At 38.3% G+C, this 21,167-nt stretch overlaps 1 protein-coding gene across 11 annotated transcripts in view; it reads left to right on the plus strand.

Moving 5' to 3' along the window:
- The window catches only part of LOC138744086 (serine/threonine-protein kinase 32C), a 207,999-nt gene extending 188,694 nt beyond the window's left edge, over positions 1–19,305 (plus strand). For 8 of the 11 annotated variants that reach the window (XM_069899608.1, XM_069899614.1, XM_069899616.1 and 5 more), the window contains 6 exons: positions 44–160; positions 12,127–12,252; positions 12,457–12,588; positions 12,989–13,056; positions 14,501–14,578; positions 19,083–19,305. In XM_069899608.1, the coding sequence (XP_069755709.1) occupies positions 44–160; positions 12,127–12,252; positions 12,457–12,588; positions 12,989–13,056; positions 14,501–14,578; positions 19,083–19,215 (654 nt within the window). In that variant the 3' untranslated portion in view covers positions 19,216–19,305. Of the gene's footprint in view, positions 1–43; positions 161–3,619; positions 3,942–12,126; positions 12,253–12,456; positions 12,589–12,988; positions 13,066–14,500; positions 14,590–19,082 lie in introns of those variants that run through there. The other 3 variants (XM_069899607.1, XM_069899611.1, XM_069899612.1) reach the window with 3 other exon arrangements.
- Positions 19,306–21,167: the final 1,862 nt, after the last annotated feature.

Here is a 21,167-nt window from a genome sequence, read left to right on the forward strand (position 1 = left end):
GACCATATTCTAGTTTGCTGATAATAGTTTGTTTTCTTTTTAGAGACCATATGATATCCATTCTAGTGTGACAGTTGAATCCCTCATTCAGTTATTCAGTACAGTCAGTGTACAATATTCCTGTGCTTGGACAAAGGAAGTTGTTACTTTGCTAAGAAAGGTAAGATTTGATTAGCTGATGTGAATTCCATGAATGTGATGCTGCTTCTCTGGAGAAGGTCCAAGTTTTGATGGTATTGTGGTGGAAAAGCAAACCAAATATGGTATTTTAGTATAGACAAGCATTGCATAAGGAAGCAAGGAAATTATCTTAATTCTCTGCAAAACATTATTAGATGCTAGTGAAACATTTGAGAGTAAAAGGACAAGAAGTGTATGCTGATTGTATTAGATAATGCAGTGTAAGACTTCCAGAAACTTAGGCTAGACAAAGTGGGCTGAAGGGCCTGTTTTTTTGTGCTGCATGTATTCTTCCTGTGCCCCCTGCACGGCAGTTCTGAATTTTATTTATGGGAATTGTATCCAGTGTGATGTTATTGAGTGATTAGATACATTTAAGTAAAGAAGTAGGAAAATTCACGAGTGGCACAATGACATTGGTTATCGTTTGAACAGTGATAGAAGGATCAAGTCAGCAAGAATCAGAATGTTCCTGACTCATCTGATTGATGCTTATTTAACTAGAGCAGCAAAGAACAAAGATGGATAGAATGAAACTGTCCCAAGTTGTAGTTTCTGAGTTTATAAAGCAGTAGCCTACATCTGGGGTTTATCTCTTGGATGGTGCAAACTGAGGCAAACAAAGCAACAGAACAGGAAACTCACTGAAATGCAGGAGGAACTCAGCTCGTCTTCTTAGCATCTATAGGAGACAAAGATATACTCCTGACGTTTTGGGCCTGAGCCCTTCTTCAATCAGAAAAGACCGAAGCAGGATATATCAGAAAGTCTCAGAATTCAAACAATGGGGGGGGGGAAATCCAGACCAAAAATGTCTACTTTGTTGCTTTGTTGCTACCTCATTTACCCATGATGAGCTCGTTGACTTAATCCACTTTGCTGCCAATTTCCACCCCGATCTCAAATTCACTTGGTCCATCTATAGCAACACTCTGCTTATCCTTGATCTCTCGGTCTCCATCTCAGAAGACAAGCTCTCGACAGATATCTTCTATAAACCCACCAAATCACAGCTATCTCAACTACACCTCTTCCCACCCTCTCCCCCATTAGGATTGCATTCCATTCTCTCAATTCCTCTGTTTCCGTTGCACCTGCACCCAGGATGAGGACTTTCATGCCAGATCATTAGAGATGTCCTCCTTCTTCAAACAACATGCTTTCCATCTACCACCATCCACTTGGCCCTTACCTGCACATCTGCCCAGGACTCCTTCACCCTCACGTGCAATGAGGACAGGATTCCCCTTATTCTCGCCTACTATCCCACCAGCCTCCCTTTCCAGCACACCCTCCTCCACCATTTCTGCCACCTTCTCCATGATTCCACCACTAGACACATATTTTCCTCTCCACCTTCCGTGGGGATGCTCCTCCATGATTCCCTTGTCCACTCCTCCCTCCCCACCAATCATTTCCTTGCAACCTACCCATATGACTGCAGAAGATGCCCCACTTGTGCCCACACCTCCTCCCTCAGCACCAAACAGTCCTTTCAAGTGAAGCAACACTTCACTTGTGAGTCTGTGGGGATAATTTATTCCATCCAGTGCTTCTGTTGTGGTCTCCTCTACATCGAAGAGACTGGACACAGACTGGGAGATCGCTTTGTTGAGCACCTCAGCTCCATCCGCTGCAATAGTGTGGATTTCCCAGTGGCCACCCATTTCAATTCTCCATCCCATTTCCTTGCCATCATGTCCATCCATGGCCTCATGCACTGCCAGACTGAGACCACCCGTAAATTAGAGGAGCAACACCTCATCTTCCATCTGGATGGCATTAATATCAACTTCTCCGGCTTTCATTAAAACCACCCCCCCCCCCCCCCCTTCCCCCGTCGTCTCTCTATTCCCTGTCTCCTTTTGCATAGACATGATAAATGTTACCTGGTCCCTTATCACATCCAATTAACACCTTTTGTTGGTCTGGATTTCTCCCCCATTGTTTGAATTCTGAGACTTTCTGACATAACCTGCTTCTGCCTTTTTTGAATTTTTTTTCCCTTGAAGAATGGCTCAAGCCCGAAACATCGGCAGCGTATCTTTGTCTCCTATAGACGCTGAAAAGACCGGCTGAGTTCCTCCAGCATTTTGGTGCTTTTACTACAATAACAGTGTCTACAGCCGATCGTGTTTCTCTAGCAACCAAGAACAACCAAGTCTGAGATACAATTCTACTATAAGTGGCTCTAGAAGATGGCTGGTCATCCTGTCTTTGATCTGCTCCAAAATCAATTTTAATCTGTGGAAATTAGATCAGTCAGTGGATATGTAAGATACATGTACTGAAAATCTAAAATAAAGACAGAAAATTCTGCAAATGCTCACACAAGTTAGACTACATCTATGGGAAAGGAAAAAGAGTCAATATTTCAGGTCAAAGACTCTTATCAGAACTGAAGAGAAGACAAAAAAAAGGAATGAAGTTGGAAGGGTGGCGGGAGAGGAAATATGTCTGACAGTGTTAACCAGGGTGAGCACGGTCATGAGCAATGAACGAGGCTATCTGGTCTTTGAGTGAATGGGAGCTGATTGCTATGATTGGACACATTTATAAATGCCATTACTGTATATTCATCCATCACACATTTAGCTGCAGTCAATATGACTGGTAATTGCAGTGAGCTTATTTCGGTATCAAAATTACACAGTTAAGAGAGAGAGCTTCATTTTGCAATTATTTCCATTTATTATTGAAATCTAGTATGTTTAAGGAGTGAATGTACACAATTGTTCTTGTCCACCTTGAGTGGAAAAAAGATGGTGGTTTTGAGACTGCAGGCGTGTGATGGCACTATCTAGGAATTATGCTGCAGCACAGGACAGTCTAAAGAGGAACGTGCAGGAATTTGGAGTCAATTCCTGCGCCATAATATCCTGCAGGACCCCGACAACTTTTGGGAGGAAGCCGGCAGTGTAAATCGCACCGGAAAAATTTGTTGACAATCATCCACTCCATTGCATGTCCAACCACCGGGACTGTTGCACTCAGGTATTTGCAGTCTAAAAAGGCACCCATTGTGAACAACCACACGGGCAGTAATTATGTCAATTTTTTTCAGTGATTTTTTTTTTCCTGACATTGCGAAAAACATTGTTGAAGTAATTTAAATGGAAAGGAAGCTCTTTTTGTGACAGACGTGAGAAAAGGATTCCTGGTCATGAAATGCATTGCTCGTTATTAATTTCACTCCATTTATTCAACAGAGGAACTTGATCAGCAAACTAGAGAACAGTGATTTTTGGATGTGTGCTGTTGTGCAACTATCTACTAGGAGTGCAATCTTGTTATTATGCAAATGTAGATAACATAATTAAAACAGCCTTGAAGTCCCTTAATCAATTATTATTAAGAATTAATTATGTTAGAAAATTGTTTTATAATACATCTTAATATATGCCCACATAGTGGCAAATATTAGCTGTTGTCTTTGCAGATTAATAGTGGATCATTGTGCCAAACCACATTGATTCCTGCCTCGATAAGACGAGAGATTCAGAACTAGGCTGGTCGTCTGCACCACTTCGCTGAAGAAGTATTGCTGTCATTTTTGTAGAACATGGATTGAAAACGAGAAGAGCCTGATAGTACCGATAATTGAACTGGATGCTTACTGGGACACATCAGTGGTTTATGAAATATGAAATCCATCTACACTGAAAATTTGTTCCAAGAAAGCTGTTTGAAGAAAGGGCAAAAATTACAAATTTAAATATTTGATCTGGAAGCATTAAAAGTGATATGAGTTTGTTGGATGCAAGACATGCTTTCATGTGACCCCCCCCGTAGTACAATATACAATTTCCTTCCTATCAAAGTACACATATTTTGGAGTCAGACACCATTGAAACAGGCCCATTAAGTTTGCACACATCTATTCTAATCCCATTAGATTAGAATTTCCCTAGATTCAACCACTTGGGTTCCTATTAATGACAATTTAGGGTGCCTAGTCAACTTACCACCTGCATGTCTCTGGGACGTGTGAAGAAACTGGAAGGAACATGGAGAGGAATGGCACAGTAGGGTCTGGCTGCTTCTCATTGCACTGGCCACTATTTAGTTATGATTGCCACCTAAATGCTGGAAGGCAGCCCCCTTTCCATTTAGTTAATTATTCTGAACACCCATGACGAACTCTGGCACCACCTCCTGCCCGGCACTCTAGTGCTCCAGTTAAGCTCGGACACACTGGCATAAGGGGCCAATCTTCTCTTGGTACACTTCATTTTAAATGCTGAAATCTCGATTTGGGAATTTTCTCCCCAACTTCACTCTCCCATTCTCATTGTTGCATGTGGTTGGGTTGGGCTGAGAGCAAATTTTCAAAGTGTCAACAATGACACAAAAATAATAGTGTATATTTTTTGTATTTGATTTCAATTTCCATATCAGGCAGCGTTTGGGGAATTAAAATACCACTATTTGCAATCAAAGATAACAGTCTTTCGCCAACTTTTAAAATCCACTGGTAAAAGTGTTTTAATGCATTAAATTTGGAGTCATTAAAAGCAATGCAAATATGCCTGATATTAGAAAAGGGACTTCAAATTGACTAAAAAAGGGTTTCAAATTGATCTTTAAAGCTGAGAATATTAATCTATTTAATGAATTTTACTTAACATTTTAATAAACTAGTCTAATTAAATGGTGGGTCCCTTTGGATAGAGGAGAAGTGTGGGTTAAAACTTACCAATTATGAAAACTCAATTATAATATTTTAATTATTTTAACCACTTTTAAAAAAATTGTATTGTAATTATAAATCATGTGAATTAGCTAGATCCAGAAGAAGATTATGCTTGCATGTCTTCAATTATTTACCTTGAAACGAGGAGGAAGAAAGGTCACCTTATAGATCTTTATAAAATTAAGGGGTAGAGATCGGGTAGAAAGTCACAGCCCTTGTTTCAGCATAGGGGAGCCCTAGTTTACTTGCTCAGTGCCAGTCGGATGCTCTCCCTTCAATTCCTCATCATTTTGGCACGCTGCCAGCAGTCTGGTGCAGGTGATGGGTTTGGGGCAATCTTAAAAGACAGAAATGTTGGAGGAACTCGGCTGGTCTCACAGTGTCTGTAGGAGGTAAAGATATATTATCGATGTTTCAGGCCTGAGCCCTACCTCAAGGTAAATCTGTTCCTCCTAATAGGATTGGTTGATGACTTATTCATTGAACAACTGTAAGTTGGGTTCCCTCTGCTGAAGACTAAAGTTAGTTTCAGACTCCTGCCGCTTCCAGTCCAATGATTGATAAATTATCGATGTAAACAAAAAGGGTAGCAATGTTACCTTACCCCAGCCTGTGTTATTGATCAGTGATTTCTGAAAGATCTGTGTAATACTGTGGTTCTCAACCTTTTTTGCCCAAGGTCCCTCTTTAATTTTTCAAAAAAACATGTGCCCCACCATTAGCAGAAAATAGTTATATATTCAAAAGAAGTTTTAATTAAATCACACTGCGTGTGTACTTCAATGCAATTAAGGTTAGGAATATACTGGAACACATTTTATATTCAACTACTACCTCAATACGTCAACCATCTCAGACACACATTCAACAGTTGTCGTTACTTCAGTGGGATCTTTGCCCCTGACGTTGGCTGCAGATTATTTTTTGATTCAAGGGACTAATTTTGTTGGTTTCGACCTTAAATCTCCAAGTTTTGGCATTTCCAGTTGGTTTCTTTTAGCTTGTAGCAAATCACTAACAACACTGAAGCCACATTTTACTAAATAAGACGATGGAAAATGTATCAATAGTTCCCTTTGTAAAGTAGTCGGGGTTGGGTCTAATTTTGCCATTAGAATTTGATTGCAATCTTAATAACATTAAAAATGTTACCTATAACACTTATGAGAAGGGTTCAAATGAAAAAAAAATAATCAACTAAATCCGTTTGGTACGAAAGTTAGGCAATCATGTATTCAGAAAATGCCTAATTTGGAAGTATCTAAAAAGATTTGACTTGGGCATATTATATTTATTAGATAATTGTTCAAAAGACATTAAACTACAATCTATAATAAAAACTGATTCCTTTAACTTTCCAAAAAGAGAAGGCTTAATCAATTATAGACAGTTAACAAAGATAATTAAGAGAAATGGTCCTAGGTCAAATAAAAATGTTCAAGTCAAAGAACTTCCAAAATTGAAACGAAATCCATAATATATGTTTTGTATTGGGTTGAAGGTATGTCTGCTAATCTTAGAAAGATTAGTAAAAGGAAGAGCTGCTCGCAGTAGAGAGGCTGAATCCCTCTGCACAGAATTCAATTCCAAATCTACCCAATAAGGGGGTTGAAATTAATCAGAATAGTAGATCCAGAAAATAATATATCGGATGTTAACCTGCCCAATAATAGAGTTCAAGATTAGGTAAGGCCAGACCACCATCTTTCTTTGAGTAAATCCCATTTGCAGAAGTAAATCTGGCATTCTTTTTATTCCAAATATAAGTAGATTGTTTTGAGTCAATATTATCAAAAAAGAATTTTGGAATAAAAACTGGGACTGCTTGAAATAATTACAAAAATTTAGGTATAAGATTATCATCTTAAAGCCAATGGAGACTATTTGGAAAGAGATTGTTTCACATAATCTATCAAAAGAAGCAAGTTAAATTTAGATAGATCTTTAGATGTTTTAGTGATTTTTAACCCCAAGATAGGTAAAATGGTCTTTAACCACTCTAAAAGGTGAATGATTATCTTTTTCTCCCCACCCCCTCATCTCTGCCTCTCCCTACCCATCACTCTCATTCCCTCCCCTCTCCTTAATGCCTCCTCCTGCATCCACTCTCACTCCCTCCCCGCCTCTCACTGATGCACCTCTCTCAAAGCCTGACACTCCTCTCACGTCCCCTTGCACCCACCCTCCCTCCGACACCCCCAACATCCACCACCCTCCGCCTCCCCGATGCCCCCAATGTCTGCCTTCCCCAACACATTCCCCCCCGGCTCTCCCTGATGCCCCCGCTGCCAATCCACCTCTCCCTATTGTTCTTGCTCCTTTCCCCATTCCACTCCACTGCCTCTCTTGAGAAGGACTAATGAGCCTAGCCTTGTATATTCTGCAGTCCTTCCAGGGCCTTTTCTCTTCCCTGAAGATATTTTGGGTCAATTTGATTCCACTCTTTTGTATGACTGGAGAAGTCTTCCTGTGTCAACTCTGAACAACATTGAGAATAACAGAAGGTTAAGTGCCATGCAAATAAGATTCAAAATCCCTCTATCCTTTTTTTTAACTTCTTGCTGCATGCAGACCTTGAAAGTCCAGTGGCAAAGTGTATGCCTGTAGCATTTTCCCCAGCATGAGGAATCTCTCTTAGCTTGCACCATTTTAACAGAGACAGGAAGAATGGAAGAGAGGAAAATTGTGAAACTAATGAAATCTTCCTAGTTAGGGAAATGGCAAGAACTTGACCTATGCTTCAAATTTATGGTAGACAGTTTGTAATATTAAATTGTAACAAATAAATGGTTAGTGCAAGTAAAGGGCTTAATTCTGACTTCAGGAACCTACTGCAATATTGGTTTGGTCTCATGTAGCCAACGTCGTCACGTTTGCTCTCAGGGAGACCAACCATCCTCTTGCAGTTGCCATTGAAATCTTTGTGACTTTGACTTATGTGCCAGGTCAGACCTGGTGTTGGATCTGAAGGCATTTCCCTCCTGGAGAATCATTCAGACAGATTTAGCCTTCCAAATCTGTCAATAAGTCCCAGACCGAAGAGATAAGAAATAACGCTGATGATGAAACAGCCTTTTGCAGAATGGTCTCATTGAATTCTCTGTGACAGTGTCAGAGAAAAATGCATTTTACCGCTAAATATTGTCATTGTTGGCTGAAGTGCATAGGTTTTCTGGGAATTCTAAATACTCTTTTAAAAACCATATACATTTGTGGTTCCCATTGTGACATGAGATTTTTATCACTATAATTAAGGGGGGAAAAAACTTTCTCAGCTTCACCCAAAGATATTGGCCATTTCAAGCCAGAATTTTCTGCAGGCATCAAAAGGAAATTTCCAATGAAGTGCTCGGTCTGAAATGTCGACTGCCCTTTGCTTGCCATGAATGCTGAGTGACCTGCAGTTTCTCCAGCACTTTTGTGCACCTTGTTGATCTCTACACCAATTCCTGCTTATCTTGTCCAATTAAGACCTAATTTCTCAGCAGCAGGACTTCAAGGCAGTAAGGTCAAATGAAGGCTTGGGAGTAAAATAACTATAAGTCAGGTCTTGCAAGTAAAAGAAACAATGCGACAGACCATTCTGCAAAAGGCTGTTTCATCATTTGGGTCACTACTTATCTCCTCACCCTACAATCACTGGCCTATTTACATATCTTTTATAAAGGCACGAGTTGACAGGGATGTAGCCTCATGGATGAAAGATCCTTTGACATTTCTGGAATGATGGTGGTGAAAATTATCGATGATCTTTACTCCAACGATAGGGCAGTAAATCTTTTGCTGCTTGCCTGTGATACACTGGTAGTGTGGGAAGGATGCAGGCTTACATTCAAGCTGTTAATATTGAATAAAATATCCTGTATGTATGCAGCATCTTATTTCATAGAGAAGTGGGGAGGGAATTTTTTGGAAATATAGCAACTCAAGATTATAGCTATGTTATTCTGCTGCTTTACATATTTGATACTGTCTAAAACTAATTTAAGGATGAATAATATAAAACTGTGCACTCACGGGGACCTTTCTTGGGGGAAACCCCCGTAATGATCCTTAGGTTTTCCTTTCTCAAAATGAAATTGCTTTTGTGACGACAAAATTGGATGATTCTACTTCAATAAGACTAATGTGACCTGAAATAAACCGCTGTAAAACCTAATTTGCACAAATAAATACAGACGTGACAAATTCTCTCTTCAAATAATGGGCAATGACCAACAAAAACTGAAAATGCTCGAAGTGGAACACTGTTGACCAAAAATGATATTGCGATTCTCACTGAAGCAAGAACATTGAAGGGATGAGTTCTCAAAAAGAGCTTTAATCTTTTATCAAAGGTGAAAATCATTCTCAATAAAGATCAGATCTTTGTCTGCGCACATGCTTGAAGGGGGTATGAACAATTCTGATGGACAGTCATGTATTTACCTTTTGGTAATGGCTTGTTTGGTAGAAAACTGTCCCTGAAGTGGCTCTTGCTATGCTGCGTCTCCAACTTGTGGCCTAGTGCATTTGAGAATGGAAGTCAGAGATGAGTTGGAGGTCAGCGCCTGATTGGACCACCATCTCTTCTCTGATTTTAACACTGCAGTGTGCAAGGACATAATTTGCATCTGGCTTCTCAATTATGTGCCAGGGATAGCTGGCAAATGTAGCAGAGCTCCATTAATAATGTTAATGTTTTTATTATTTAATATTTCACACCATTTGCACCATCAGTTGGAAGTTGTCAAAAAGCCATTGGGCAGCCCACTGCACTAGCTGAGGCTCAGCTGTCTGTCACAGGCTTTCATTTCCTGGAATGGCTCCAGCAGTGAGACCTGAAGGACTTTTGGCCACAAAGAGCAAGTCCAGGTGTGGAAATAGCACAAGGAGTGAGCCAAATAGTGTGTGATCTGACTCCATGCATTTTGAACCACACTCTGCAAATCATTTAGCTGTTCAGAATTTTAAAACAGACTTTTGGCCACTTTCCACTGCTGCTTCTCCCAGAAGGTGCTGGGCATAATTTTAGAGGTGCTGTCTCATACCAATGGCTTTTATCCACCACGGAGGGATAACTGGGGAACGTGAAAACTAACATGAACCAAAGTGAGAAAAAGCACACACTGGCAAAATGAAGAACGAACAAAGGCCTCACCATGTAAAACAAAAGATCGTTAAATTCCGTGTTACATAAACAATTAGTGATGTTTAAAATATTAATTGCTAAAGATTTTTTTAAAGTGTTGCGCTAATTGCATTATTAATTTGTTGTAGTTTGCACTGGGTAACCCCCGATGTGTCCGTGTCACAGCTCAGCAAAAGGAGCTCCTTCCGCCAATAGCCGATGGGCCTCCCTTGGGCAAGGTGTGGTACCTGTTTAGCCTCACAATCATGGTCACGTGAAACCATGGATTGTGGATGGTTTTTACAAGCAGATTCTACAGAGTGGAATTTATGGTTGTAAAACTAAAAACGATGGACAGATGAATCTGCTGATCAATGGCCAGGGTTTCCCATCCAGTACGGACAATGCAACTGAAGAAAGCAATGGGAAACCATTTCAATGTTTTTCCCTTGTGTAATCCTGAACTCAACATCGACTATGGTCTCAGTTCAAAGATGGATCCTTCACTGTAGGTGAACAGGGAGACAACAACTGCAATTCAGAGGGTCAGAGATTGCGATGGATGGAGAGACATGTTTGCCCACACTGAATGCCAAGGTACCTGAATGAAGCCCCTATATGGTTTTGAGGCTAGACATGTCCAACTAATATTCAAGCTTGCTTTCCCATTTCATATATTTGCTCATTACATATTGGCTTGGATTTCTCCTCCTCCAAAATAATTTGGAATCATGGGTCAACAGGCATTCAATGCTGCATAGGCAAACTTTGTTCTCCTTTTACACCAGGATGACATGATTAGCATAGCGGTTTGTGTAGCACTTACCGCACCAATGATTAGGACCAGAGTTTGTATCCCGCACTGTCTGTAAGGAGTTTATTCATTCTCCCCGTGTCTGCATGGGTCCCCCAGGGACTCCAGTTTCCTCCCACCCTTCAAAACATACCAGGGATTGTAGGTTAATTGGGTGTAATTGGGCGCATGGATCGAAATGGCTTGTTACTGCGCTGTAAGTCTAAATTAAAAATAAAAATCAAATTTAAATGACTACAAGAGTGGTGCTGCTCTGCCTGCGAAGCGAACCGTCGTGTTCCTCTCGCAGATCCGTTCGTCAGGTTGAATGAATGAAAGTTTGTCAAATTTATTAGTGCAAAGTACACTAATGTAATGAAAGTTGCTGCTTCAGCCGCCCAGTTAATACAAAGCACAACTTCACAATCTGAGTATAATTCAGCTGCCAGAAAGAGAGAGAAAAAAGGTAGTAAATGTAAAAGCATGAGAAAAGAAAATAAACAACGTCTTCACAGTTAATGGTGGGGGGGGGGGGGGGGGGGTGGTGGAAGGATGTTCTGACACTGGTACAGATCTTTTGTAGTCTTGTAGTAATGTTATGGTTCAGATGATATGGAGAGATTTTAGACCCTGGTAGTAGCTTTTTAGAAAGAAACTGTTCTTGAATCTAGACGTCTGAGATCTGTGCCTTCTGCCTGAAGGCAGCGGCAAGGCCAGGTTGATGGGGCGCCCGTTTCAGATAGGGTCATAAATTTTGCAACCATTATAAAAGTAGGTGCTAAAATATTATCATGCTGTCACAGGGCATTGCATTCTCCACAAGTCAAATTGCTTTTAGCAGTCATTGTTATAATATTTGAAGAAAGAGGCTTCAGGAGGAGCATTAATATAACTTGGAAATTAATCTCATATCTGATGTTTTATTTTTGTGACCTCCTCGGTCCAATATTTTTAGTCAGTAGCTTTGCAGTAAGCCTGTTTCATAGTTATCAGGCAATAATCTTGGTTATTGCTTTCAGTTTTTATACTCCATTGGTGTACAAATTCTATTATAGCTATAAGCTCTAAAGGAACAACTGCATCTATTATTCCCTTCCTTCAATTATACTGAATGTTGGCTGAGGACCAGAGGCATGTTTCAAATGCAGATTCCATTTATTTTGTAGCGTGTAAATCCTGTGGTGGGTCCAGACTGTTACCATAGCATCAGATTTTGTTATTTTGGAGAAGGTAATGTAATAAAGGTAAAAAACAGGTCTTGAGACTCATGATTTGTTCATGAAAAATTATTAATTTGCAAGTGCATGGTGTTAATAAATCCTAAAGGACACGTGCTATGATTGCTTCCAGTTGCTTACTGTCAAGCCGGAACATCGGCTCTCTAGCCTTTCGGATATTCAGAGTTGCTCTTACTTGGCTGAAGTCAGCTGGGATTCTGTCTACCAGAAGAAGATGGATCCTGGCTTCATTCCAAACGTAAGCAAAGGAAACGGCAAGAAAACTTGAAACTCTGGTATTAGAATTAAGTCATTAAAATATATCCGGTATGATGCTAATCTTCTTGCATGGGAGATTAGCGTTTCTAAAGTGTGTTCTAAAGAATGGGGAGGGGGAGGTACTAATCTAAATGGTTTGGGAAGTGATTTGGACACAATCAATAACATTCTGCCATTTAAACAGAAAGGTCGGCTGCACTGTGACCCCACGTTTGAATTGGAAGAGATGATTTTAGAATCCAGGCCACTGCACAAGAAGAAGAAAAGGCTGGCGAAAAACAAGTCGAGAGACAACAGCAAGGATAGCTCACAGTCAGTAAGTCAGCATGTGGTGGGGGAAGGTGCAATTAAATGGCCCAGTGATGCTGACTGACACTTTCATTATATTATCCACTAACTTGCGCTAAGACATGCGTATTGATGAATATTGCATTAAATATAATGATAAAAAATCTGTCTGTGGAACTAAGGTGCTGAGGGGATTTGTACAAATCTAGAATTAGATAACAGAATGTGGGTGGTAGATAACATGCTTGCAATTGTGATTGTTGCAACTGAGTATTTTTGCCTGCACTTATTGCTTGGAGATAGACACATTAATATATATATGAGAATGGTCTGGGCCACTGTGTAGAAGGGCTGCACACCTTTAGAATTCTTTTGGCCTATGCAATTTGTAAGGTTTCTAGTAATTGTTATTTTTCTTTCTTTGGAAGGATAATGAGTATTTGCAGGAGTGTCTGGAAGTAGTGAGACAAGAGTTCATGATCTTCAACAGAGAAAAGTAAGTATGGTAAGAGCATTTTGTCATTAATCATTAAATTACATAGTATATTCAGTGGCCAACCACTTCACTCCCGCACTCACCCGCCTGTCCGTGGCCTTATATCCTGTCATACCCTGACCACCGGTAGATTGGAGGAACAGCACCTTATTTTCCGTCGGGGCACCCTCCAGCCAGATGGCATGAACATTGACTTCATTGTTTCCCATTAAACCTGCTGCCTTTTCTTCCCCGCCCCCATTTCCTGTCCTTCCAGTTCTTTCACCTATACAGCCCTGCCTTTCCACACCACCCCCCCCCCACTCTTTTATTCTGACGCTCACCGGCATTTTCTCATACTTTGATGAAGGCTCAAGCTCGAAACGTTGGTTCTGTGTCTCTGCCTTTGCTACATAAAGAACACTGTTTGACCTGCTGAGTTTCTCCACAGATTCTGTGTTCTATCCCTAGTATTATCAGTTGAATCATGAGAAAATGGCAGTAGTCTGAACTATCATCAAAACGCCCACCCAATTTGCAATTTTATTTAATACCACAGAGAAGACGTTTACTTTGTAAAACATTAAGATTTTATTTAAATGGGACTTCTTTTCAATTTGACACATTTGTAAGGACAAGAACAGGCTTTAATAATGGAGTGTGATTTAATTTATAATAGATGAATTGAGTTCACATCCGATGAATCAGATAAAAGCCAGTGATTTGCTTTGTCTTATAATGTTTCTATGATAAATTTTGTGATGTTTATCATATTACAGGGGCTTGTATAAATGTAAGTAATTGTTCTGTCCACCAGGGTTAAATGTGCCAAATTGGGTTTTCGGGATTGTTGTAGTCATTTAATTTAGGCGCATTCTGAAGGTGTTGAAGAAATTTGAACAAATCTAGAATTAGTCACAAAGTGAATTTTACTTTACGTGGTTTTCACCTTGCCTCGCTTTCACAATGTGCTTGGAGACCGGTACTAGGGAGTCTTTGTTATTCTCATGGTAAAAAGAATTTTGGGTGACTTATCTATTCTGGTAGGGGCTAAAACTCTCCCAAACTAGGCCCGTGCTTATATTCACAAAGAGGACAGTCAAATGAAAGATGGAATTGCTTCACCATTCTGTTCTGCCATTGGTGGCTAAAAGAAATAAAATTGAGCATCAGGTGTAAGATATCTCAGCATTACTGACAGATCAAAAATCAAGTCACCAATGGTGTTGGTATGGCCCCTGGTCACTAGAAATATAAGGTATCAGTGGTACAGCCCCTTCTCTTCATGGTGTGAAACAAATTTGGTTTATTTTTCATCTTGTGTTGAAACATCGCCAAAATGTTGATCAAACTAACCCCGAGAGGTTTTTTTTATAAATTGAAACTGGATCTTTAATATCAGCAATATTCTTTGTGTGAATCCACCTTCCGATTTATTTCACTATAAATATTTTTAAATGCCTAGGGAGAAAAATCAGTGCAAGGTTTTACCAAGATCAAAACCAACAGTTTGGACTGGGAGCTGTCTTCCTTTTAGAAAATGGTAATGACCGGGCTTAATCTTTGGAAAAAGACCAACGATCTTTCTGTTTGTCAGTCTTTGCTACTTCTAATTTACTCCTGCATATGTTTTGAATAAGCTGAACAAGATATCCCTATGCAATCTGGAAAGAGGTACTACCCTTGAAATGCTAAGGTAGAATGAAACTCTGAATAACCATTTTGGTTATTTTGGTACATCTTGGAATATATTACAGTTTAATTCTGATCATTTAATAGTAATAAAATAAAGATCAAGAGAAACTAATTTTGATGCTAAAACTAAATTTGTATGTCCTTGTGTTTATGTAAGCATAGCAGCAATTAACAAAAGCATTACATTAGCTTTGTGTCCAACTTCCTTCCTGGTTCGTTTCAGACACAAGTGCTATTTTGGAGTCATATTTAAGATTGAGTTTATTGTCATATTGCACCCAGTATGGTTGAGAGAGGTTCTTCTGCCAGCAGACAGCCACTCACAATCACACAGCTGTATCTAGAGCACAATTTACCATGTATAGCAGCCATTCTCAAAGGGGGACCACAATCTGAAATCAAAATATTTTTTGTTTGTTATGTAGTAGGTAGGAGAGGTATGGACGAAACCAACTAAACTTGACTGCTTCACAAGGAAGGGGGCCCATAAACTTTGAGGAGAGCTCTCAAAGGTTTAATAGCCAAACAAAGGTTGAGAATGGCTGGTGTGTAGGATTGCCAGGAAAAGAAAGATCAATTATCTCCCAGCAAGCACAGCATGACAGCACTGTTGGGATTCATTTAGGGGCTTGATAGCTGTCGGGAAGAAACTGTCTAAGCCTGTAGGTGTATGTTTTCTCTGTTGGTGTATGTTTCTGATGGGAGAAGAGAGCGTGTCTGGTGCGTGATGTTGGCTACATTTCCTGGACAGCAGGAGATGTAGATAGAGTCCATGGAGAGGAGGGAAGTTTGTGAGCTGCATTCACTATCTTCTCAAACTCTTCTGATCTTGAGCAGAGCAGCTCCCATACCACGTAGTCATGTACCCAGCAAGTATGCCTTCAAAAGTGTGTCAGCAGAGATCGTGTAGATGGTGGGTTTATGAAGATCTCTTCCTTTGATGGGAATTGATCCTTGTTTCATCCCAGATTCTTCCTGACTCACAAAGGGCTGCTGTGACTGCCTTTGGTCAGCAAGTCTGTGCAGTTTGAGACATTCTTTCCATACTTGGAAGAGAGAACCTGCCCTTGTGTCAGTGTTTCGGGTTAAGGAAATGGTCTTGTAAGTGGCTCATCTTACGCTTTCCCTCTCTAGGTGCTCATGTTGTGTTTCACCTGGACAATCTTGGTTTTGTATTTATTTAATACACCCAGTTACTTGGGTGTACTGTACTTATAAAATGAATACACTCTATATCTTGGAGCAGTCTATTTACCTGTTATGATATCAAAGTCTTTCGCTATCCAATTCAAGTGAGAAGATTCTGAACGGTAAATCTTCCTTTTTGGATTTTAGGGACTGTGTTTCACTTATCAATTGAACTGGCCCTTTATTTAATTGATTGTAAATTTATCCCAGATACATCACTTTCCATTTTAGACCATTTGGTATACATCAAACAGCTTAATGTGCTGTTTGCATCATGCCGGAAGAAAATTAGGTGAAACCAAACAAGATTGAAAATTAAGGGATTTATGCTACGTTGATAATATTCACCCATAGTTATTATCCAAAATTGAGGAGGTTTTAGTTTTCCATATAATTTATTTCACAGATGCTCCCTGACCATCTATTCTCCATTCACAGACCAAATAATTTAAAAAAAAACTTGAAATCCCATCTGCTGAAGGAATAATGAACCTTTCATCACTAGTTTAATAATTGCAGCAGGTCTTCTCGTTGTCAGCTCCTTTCTCTCTCCATACCAGAATTTTTTCATAAAATGTCCAAAAAAATCACAAACAATTTAAGATATACAAGGCTTTACATACATACACTTGAAAGACATTTAAAAATGACAAATGATTTCAGAAGCTTCACCAACTTTTCACATGGAAAGTAATTTTGGTTATTGATCCATTCAGAAGTTGGGAGCACATTAGCTTGAATCACAATTGATGCAACTATTTGCTCTGGTAAATTTAAGTTCTTTATATTGCAGGATAAATGTAATGACATTAAGAAACTCCAAACATTCATTTCTCAAATCTCAGGCTTTTTTTTCAGATGTCTGCAGTTAAAATCTTACATACACATTATGTAAAGCCTTGATCTTAACCTACTTGGGTACCTCAAAGCTTCAGTAACATACAAAGATTATTACAGTACAGGTTGGCTGAGAGACGATAGGTGCCTAACACAGCCCATGTTGGAGATCATTTTTGCCTGGCTGTGACAGACCTGATTGGAAATAACAGGCAGTATCTCAACAACACCTTCCCTCTTGCCAGAGTTACCTTGAAATCAAGGCTACTGAAAGTGCAGGATTAGTTTTACAGCAGAATGATTGCCTTGTGCAATAATGACTGATGAAGGCACTCGATAATGTATAGGAGATTTCATTGTATTGATTCCACTTTATAAAGAACTGAATTGACCCCATGGAAAAGTATTTCAATAAAATTATCCAGGAATTGTTGCAAATTTGAAGTGTTCGTACATGCCACTCATTATATCTGCACAGCCGTAGATTACTTTCTCCTTTGACTCAATCAAACTTAAAGTTGGTGTTTCCAAAAAGTTTACTTAAGTAGTTAATTTTAATATATTACCAAAATAATGTTAAAATGTCCCTCTAATCTTATTTATTGTTCTAATGTAATAGTAAAGATGATCTCTTTCTTCATTCTGTGGCTTGAATTAAATTGTTGATTCCGAATACTAGAGCTAAATTTTAAATGATGTCTGAAGAAAGGCAACATTCGAACCAAATTAAAACCCAATTCATCATGAGGAACTGAAGTACTGCTTTACATAAAGTCTAATTGAAACACTCTGCTCATGGTTCATATATCTTCTCAACATCTGCTTAAATAAACCTAGATTAATAAAACAATTTTTTTTAAATTAAGAAAATATTATTTAAATTAGTAAAGTTACAGCTTTTTCTGGGGCAAGAGACTTCTCTGTTGAGGAATTTATCGTGATGTAATTTTGTTTAAAATATCAAGAAGCAATTGTTTGGAGTTCGTTGTTAACACAACTTTATTAAACAGGAACTACTTAGGTCATTGCAAGTCATTGTAGCTTGAAATATACAGCAACCAGTCACTGTTTCTTAACGGACGAGGTGTAGATGTTCTCAGATTAGTTATAGTCCAGTAAATATCACTGAATGTTATCTCATTGCTCTTTGTGGAAAATTATTGTTGTCTGTGAAATTTCTTATAGTATATACACTTCAAAAATATTTCATTTACTTTAAATTGTCTTGAAATGTCCTGATAATCTTTGAATTAAAAAAAAATTATGCTCCTTACTTTTTATTCACGAGAATATATCGAGCACATTGGGCCAATAGTAAAATGTCACCTTTATAACCATCAAATTCAATCCCATTTGAACATCACAAGGGATCATCTGAATATTTGTAGTTGACTATTCTTTAGTTAAAGATATTTCTGATGTTTTAAGTATTTTGGCAGAGGGAGTGGATGAGTTTGATTTATTGGGATTTAAGATGGGTTAATTTTATTACTGAATGTATTTGAAATGTTTAAGCTACACAAAGTACTCATGTTAGATTAGTTATAATTAATAAACTTGATTTTTTACTTGTATTTTTTCACAACAAAATATCTATTGAAGCGCAGTGTTACCACTTAGCAAAATTGCCTAGATCAGACATTTTCATATCCCTCCAGATAGAGGAAGTAATCTGCAACCATTAGCAATGCCATTAAAACAGAGTTTATGCTTCCCTTTGTTGCACTGACATGATGCTAAACTTCCAAGTAACATACAAGCAAATTACATAATTCTAGTAGATTCATAAAATTACTAATTTTCTGTGACAAAATTTATTCAGATATTTTTTCTTGTTAGTCAAATAGAATACAGAAACTCATTTTATAGTTTAATTGCGTAACTAAAAACTCTCCAGGTTTCCAGGCCAGAACAGAATGGCCTCTGAGAAATCTTTCAGCAGATAAGATTTTGTGGCCAGCCTGGTTGTCTATAAATGAGCCAGCCATAGAAAAGCAATTAAAATATTTAAAAAAACAAAGGGAACTAACAGTAATTTAGGGCAAAAGGAATTCTATCTATTTTGACTCAACCTTGGAAACAAAAATGGCTACAGAAGTTAAACAGGACAAAGCTTATTCTTTCATGGGTCACTCAGCATTTTTAGGTTGTTGATGTTATTGATTTTTTTTAAATCACTGTTGTTAATTGATCAAACTGCATCTCATACTTGTAATGCTACACAAGATTGACATTTTACCATTCCAACATCAGTAGCAAAATATTGTGTTCCAGACTGACTATGGTAAATATTTCCATTATCTCCCACATTTTAAAACTATGCATAGGTTGAAAAAGAGGCCAGAGGAATCAACAAAATCCATATCAAAGACTGAGGAAAAGCCAGAAGCAATTGCTGAAGATGAAAGTGGAAACCTACACATGTGTAGTTCAGTGTGTTCCTCAACAAGCAGTGGCTAGGACTAAGTGGTCAGACTGCTCGTTCCATCTGTCTTAATGTTTCTCAGGCTGCTTCACTGGGCTAATAAGCTAACCAGCTTTCAACAGCATTTGTGGGTGGGTGGGGGGAGGGGAAAGAAACTCATCCATGGAATATCCAGTGAACTACAACTCAACAAAACACATTGCCTAGTGAATTTACTTCATGTACTAAAAAAAAACAAAAAAGCACTGGAAAATAGAGAGGTTGGTTCTCTTAAGAATGGAATGGTAGGTATTCTCTATGCAACCATATAATGGCACATTATGTCATCAATTTAATAGGATGTTGAATGTCTAAAACAAGTTAAATCTGTATTTCTTATTTAGTTTTTATGTGCTTTGTTAATGTCTTGCTTTAGGACGTGAGAATCTTTACATGGAATGGTCCTTAGTAATCAAACATAGACAGTTGGCATAAAATCAGTTTAATTTACAATCATTTTATTAGATTTAAAAATTGTAAAATAGTGTAGGATTGCTTTATCGTACAATAGGAAAATTTCATTTGTTTCTCTAGCTTCAGGATCTTTCATACAGGGTGGGAGGGAAATCATGGACTGAAAAATTTTATGTGTAAATAGTGAGTGTTGTTGTGTTTCCACAGTTTTATGTGGAGAGCTTTGATAGGAGAAAAAAGTATTATTAAACCAAATTTTCATACGAAAGCTTACATTATTTCCAAAAATGTTTCAAATGTGCAGGCACAAATAATGGGCAAGGAGGCCAAAGCTTTTATAGCACTGACATTTTCATTTTCAACATGCAATTAGCTATGTCTTTAACGTATTATGAAATGATATTAATATACGATTTGTTGTATCTTGTTGTTATATCTTGTGTACACTATCATTTTAAATAACATGCAACTTAATGAGCTACAAAATCTGTCTGCAAAGTAGGAAAAAATACAATACGCGTAACTGATATTTGATATCAAGCTGCTTTCACTGTAGGTATAAGTAGTAAAACAGAGAACCTCAGACCTGAAGGACAGCTAGAAATTTCTGTCATTGAAGTTTGCAAAGCACTTGATGCATTTGTACTGTACTACATTTTTGTACACTCTCGTTTTACATTAATTCTTTTTAAGATAACAGGTCAACGCAGAGTGATTAAAAATAGCCGACACAGGAATGTAGTACATGAATGCTGGTGATCATGTACAAACTTTGCTGATCGCAATGTCTGCCTTGGAATGTCAGTAATCACATGGCTCAGTTTACTTGAAGATACATGTCAGAATTGCAAATGGTAAACAACATTTTAAAAAAACTATATCTATTCAAATGTTATTTATGTATTTTTGTTGCATGAACAATACATTGTTTCGGACTGAATCATGGTTCTTGAAAATGTGCAATGTGAAGGAACTTTTCAAGAAAAGGTTGTATCTCTGTAGTACTGAGATGTTGAATTTTTAATATTTAAGGACATGGCGCATGATCCAGTTTCTTGCTGTATTGGGGAATAAAAACTTGAAAATAAATTTCTTCTTGTACATAACAGTAATTCAACTTTACCTGTTTATTTTAAATAATTCCAAGCAGGAAGTAAAAATGTAATTGAATAGCTGAGCTATATCTGTATCTACTTTGAACCAAATGCAATTGAGATGATTTCTGATCAGCAAAAACTGAAATCTTCCTTAAAACAATACTACAGTAAAACCCCTGGAATCTGGCACCTCTGGGGATTGGTAGATGATTTATAAATGAATTTTCCGTTTGCTTGAGATTGCGTGTTATATGATTGGCAATCTAACGGCGAAGCATGCCATTTTTAAACTTGTATTTTTTACCTATTTATTTTCCGCAATTTTTTTGCAGGTTGCTTGAGGCTGTCGGTTACTTGAATTCTGGATAACAGAGGTTTTATTGCATACCAATTTCCACATTTAGTTGAAGATTAATATAAATCTGTCTCTTTTCTCA

Source organism: Narcine bancroftii, chromosome 10 (genome assembly GCF_036971445.1).
Source record: "Narcine bancroftii isolate sNarBan1 chromosome 10, sNarBan1.hap1, whole genome shotgun sequence".
Lineage (NCBI taxonomy): Eukaryota > Metazoa > Chordata > Chondrichthyes > Torpediniformes > Narcinidae > Narcine > Narcine bancroftii.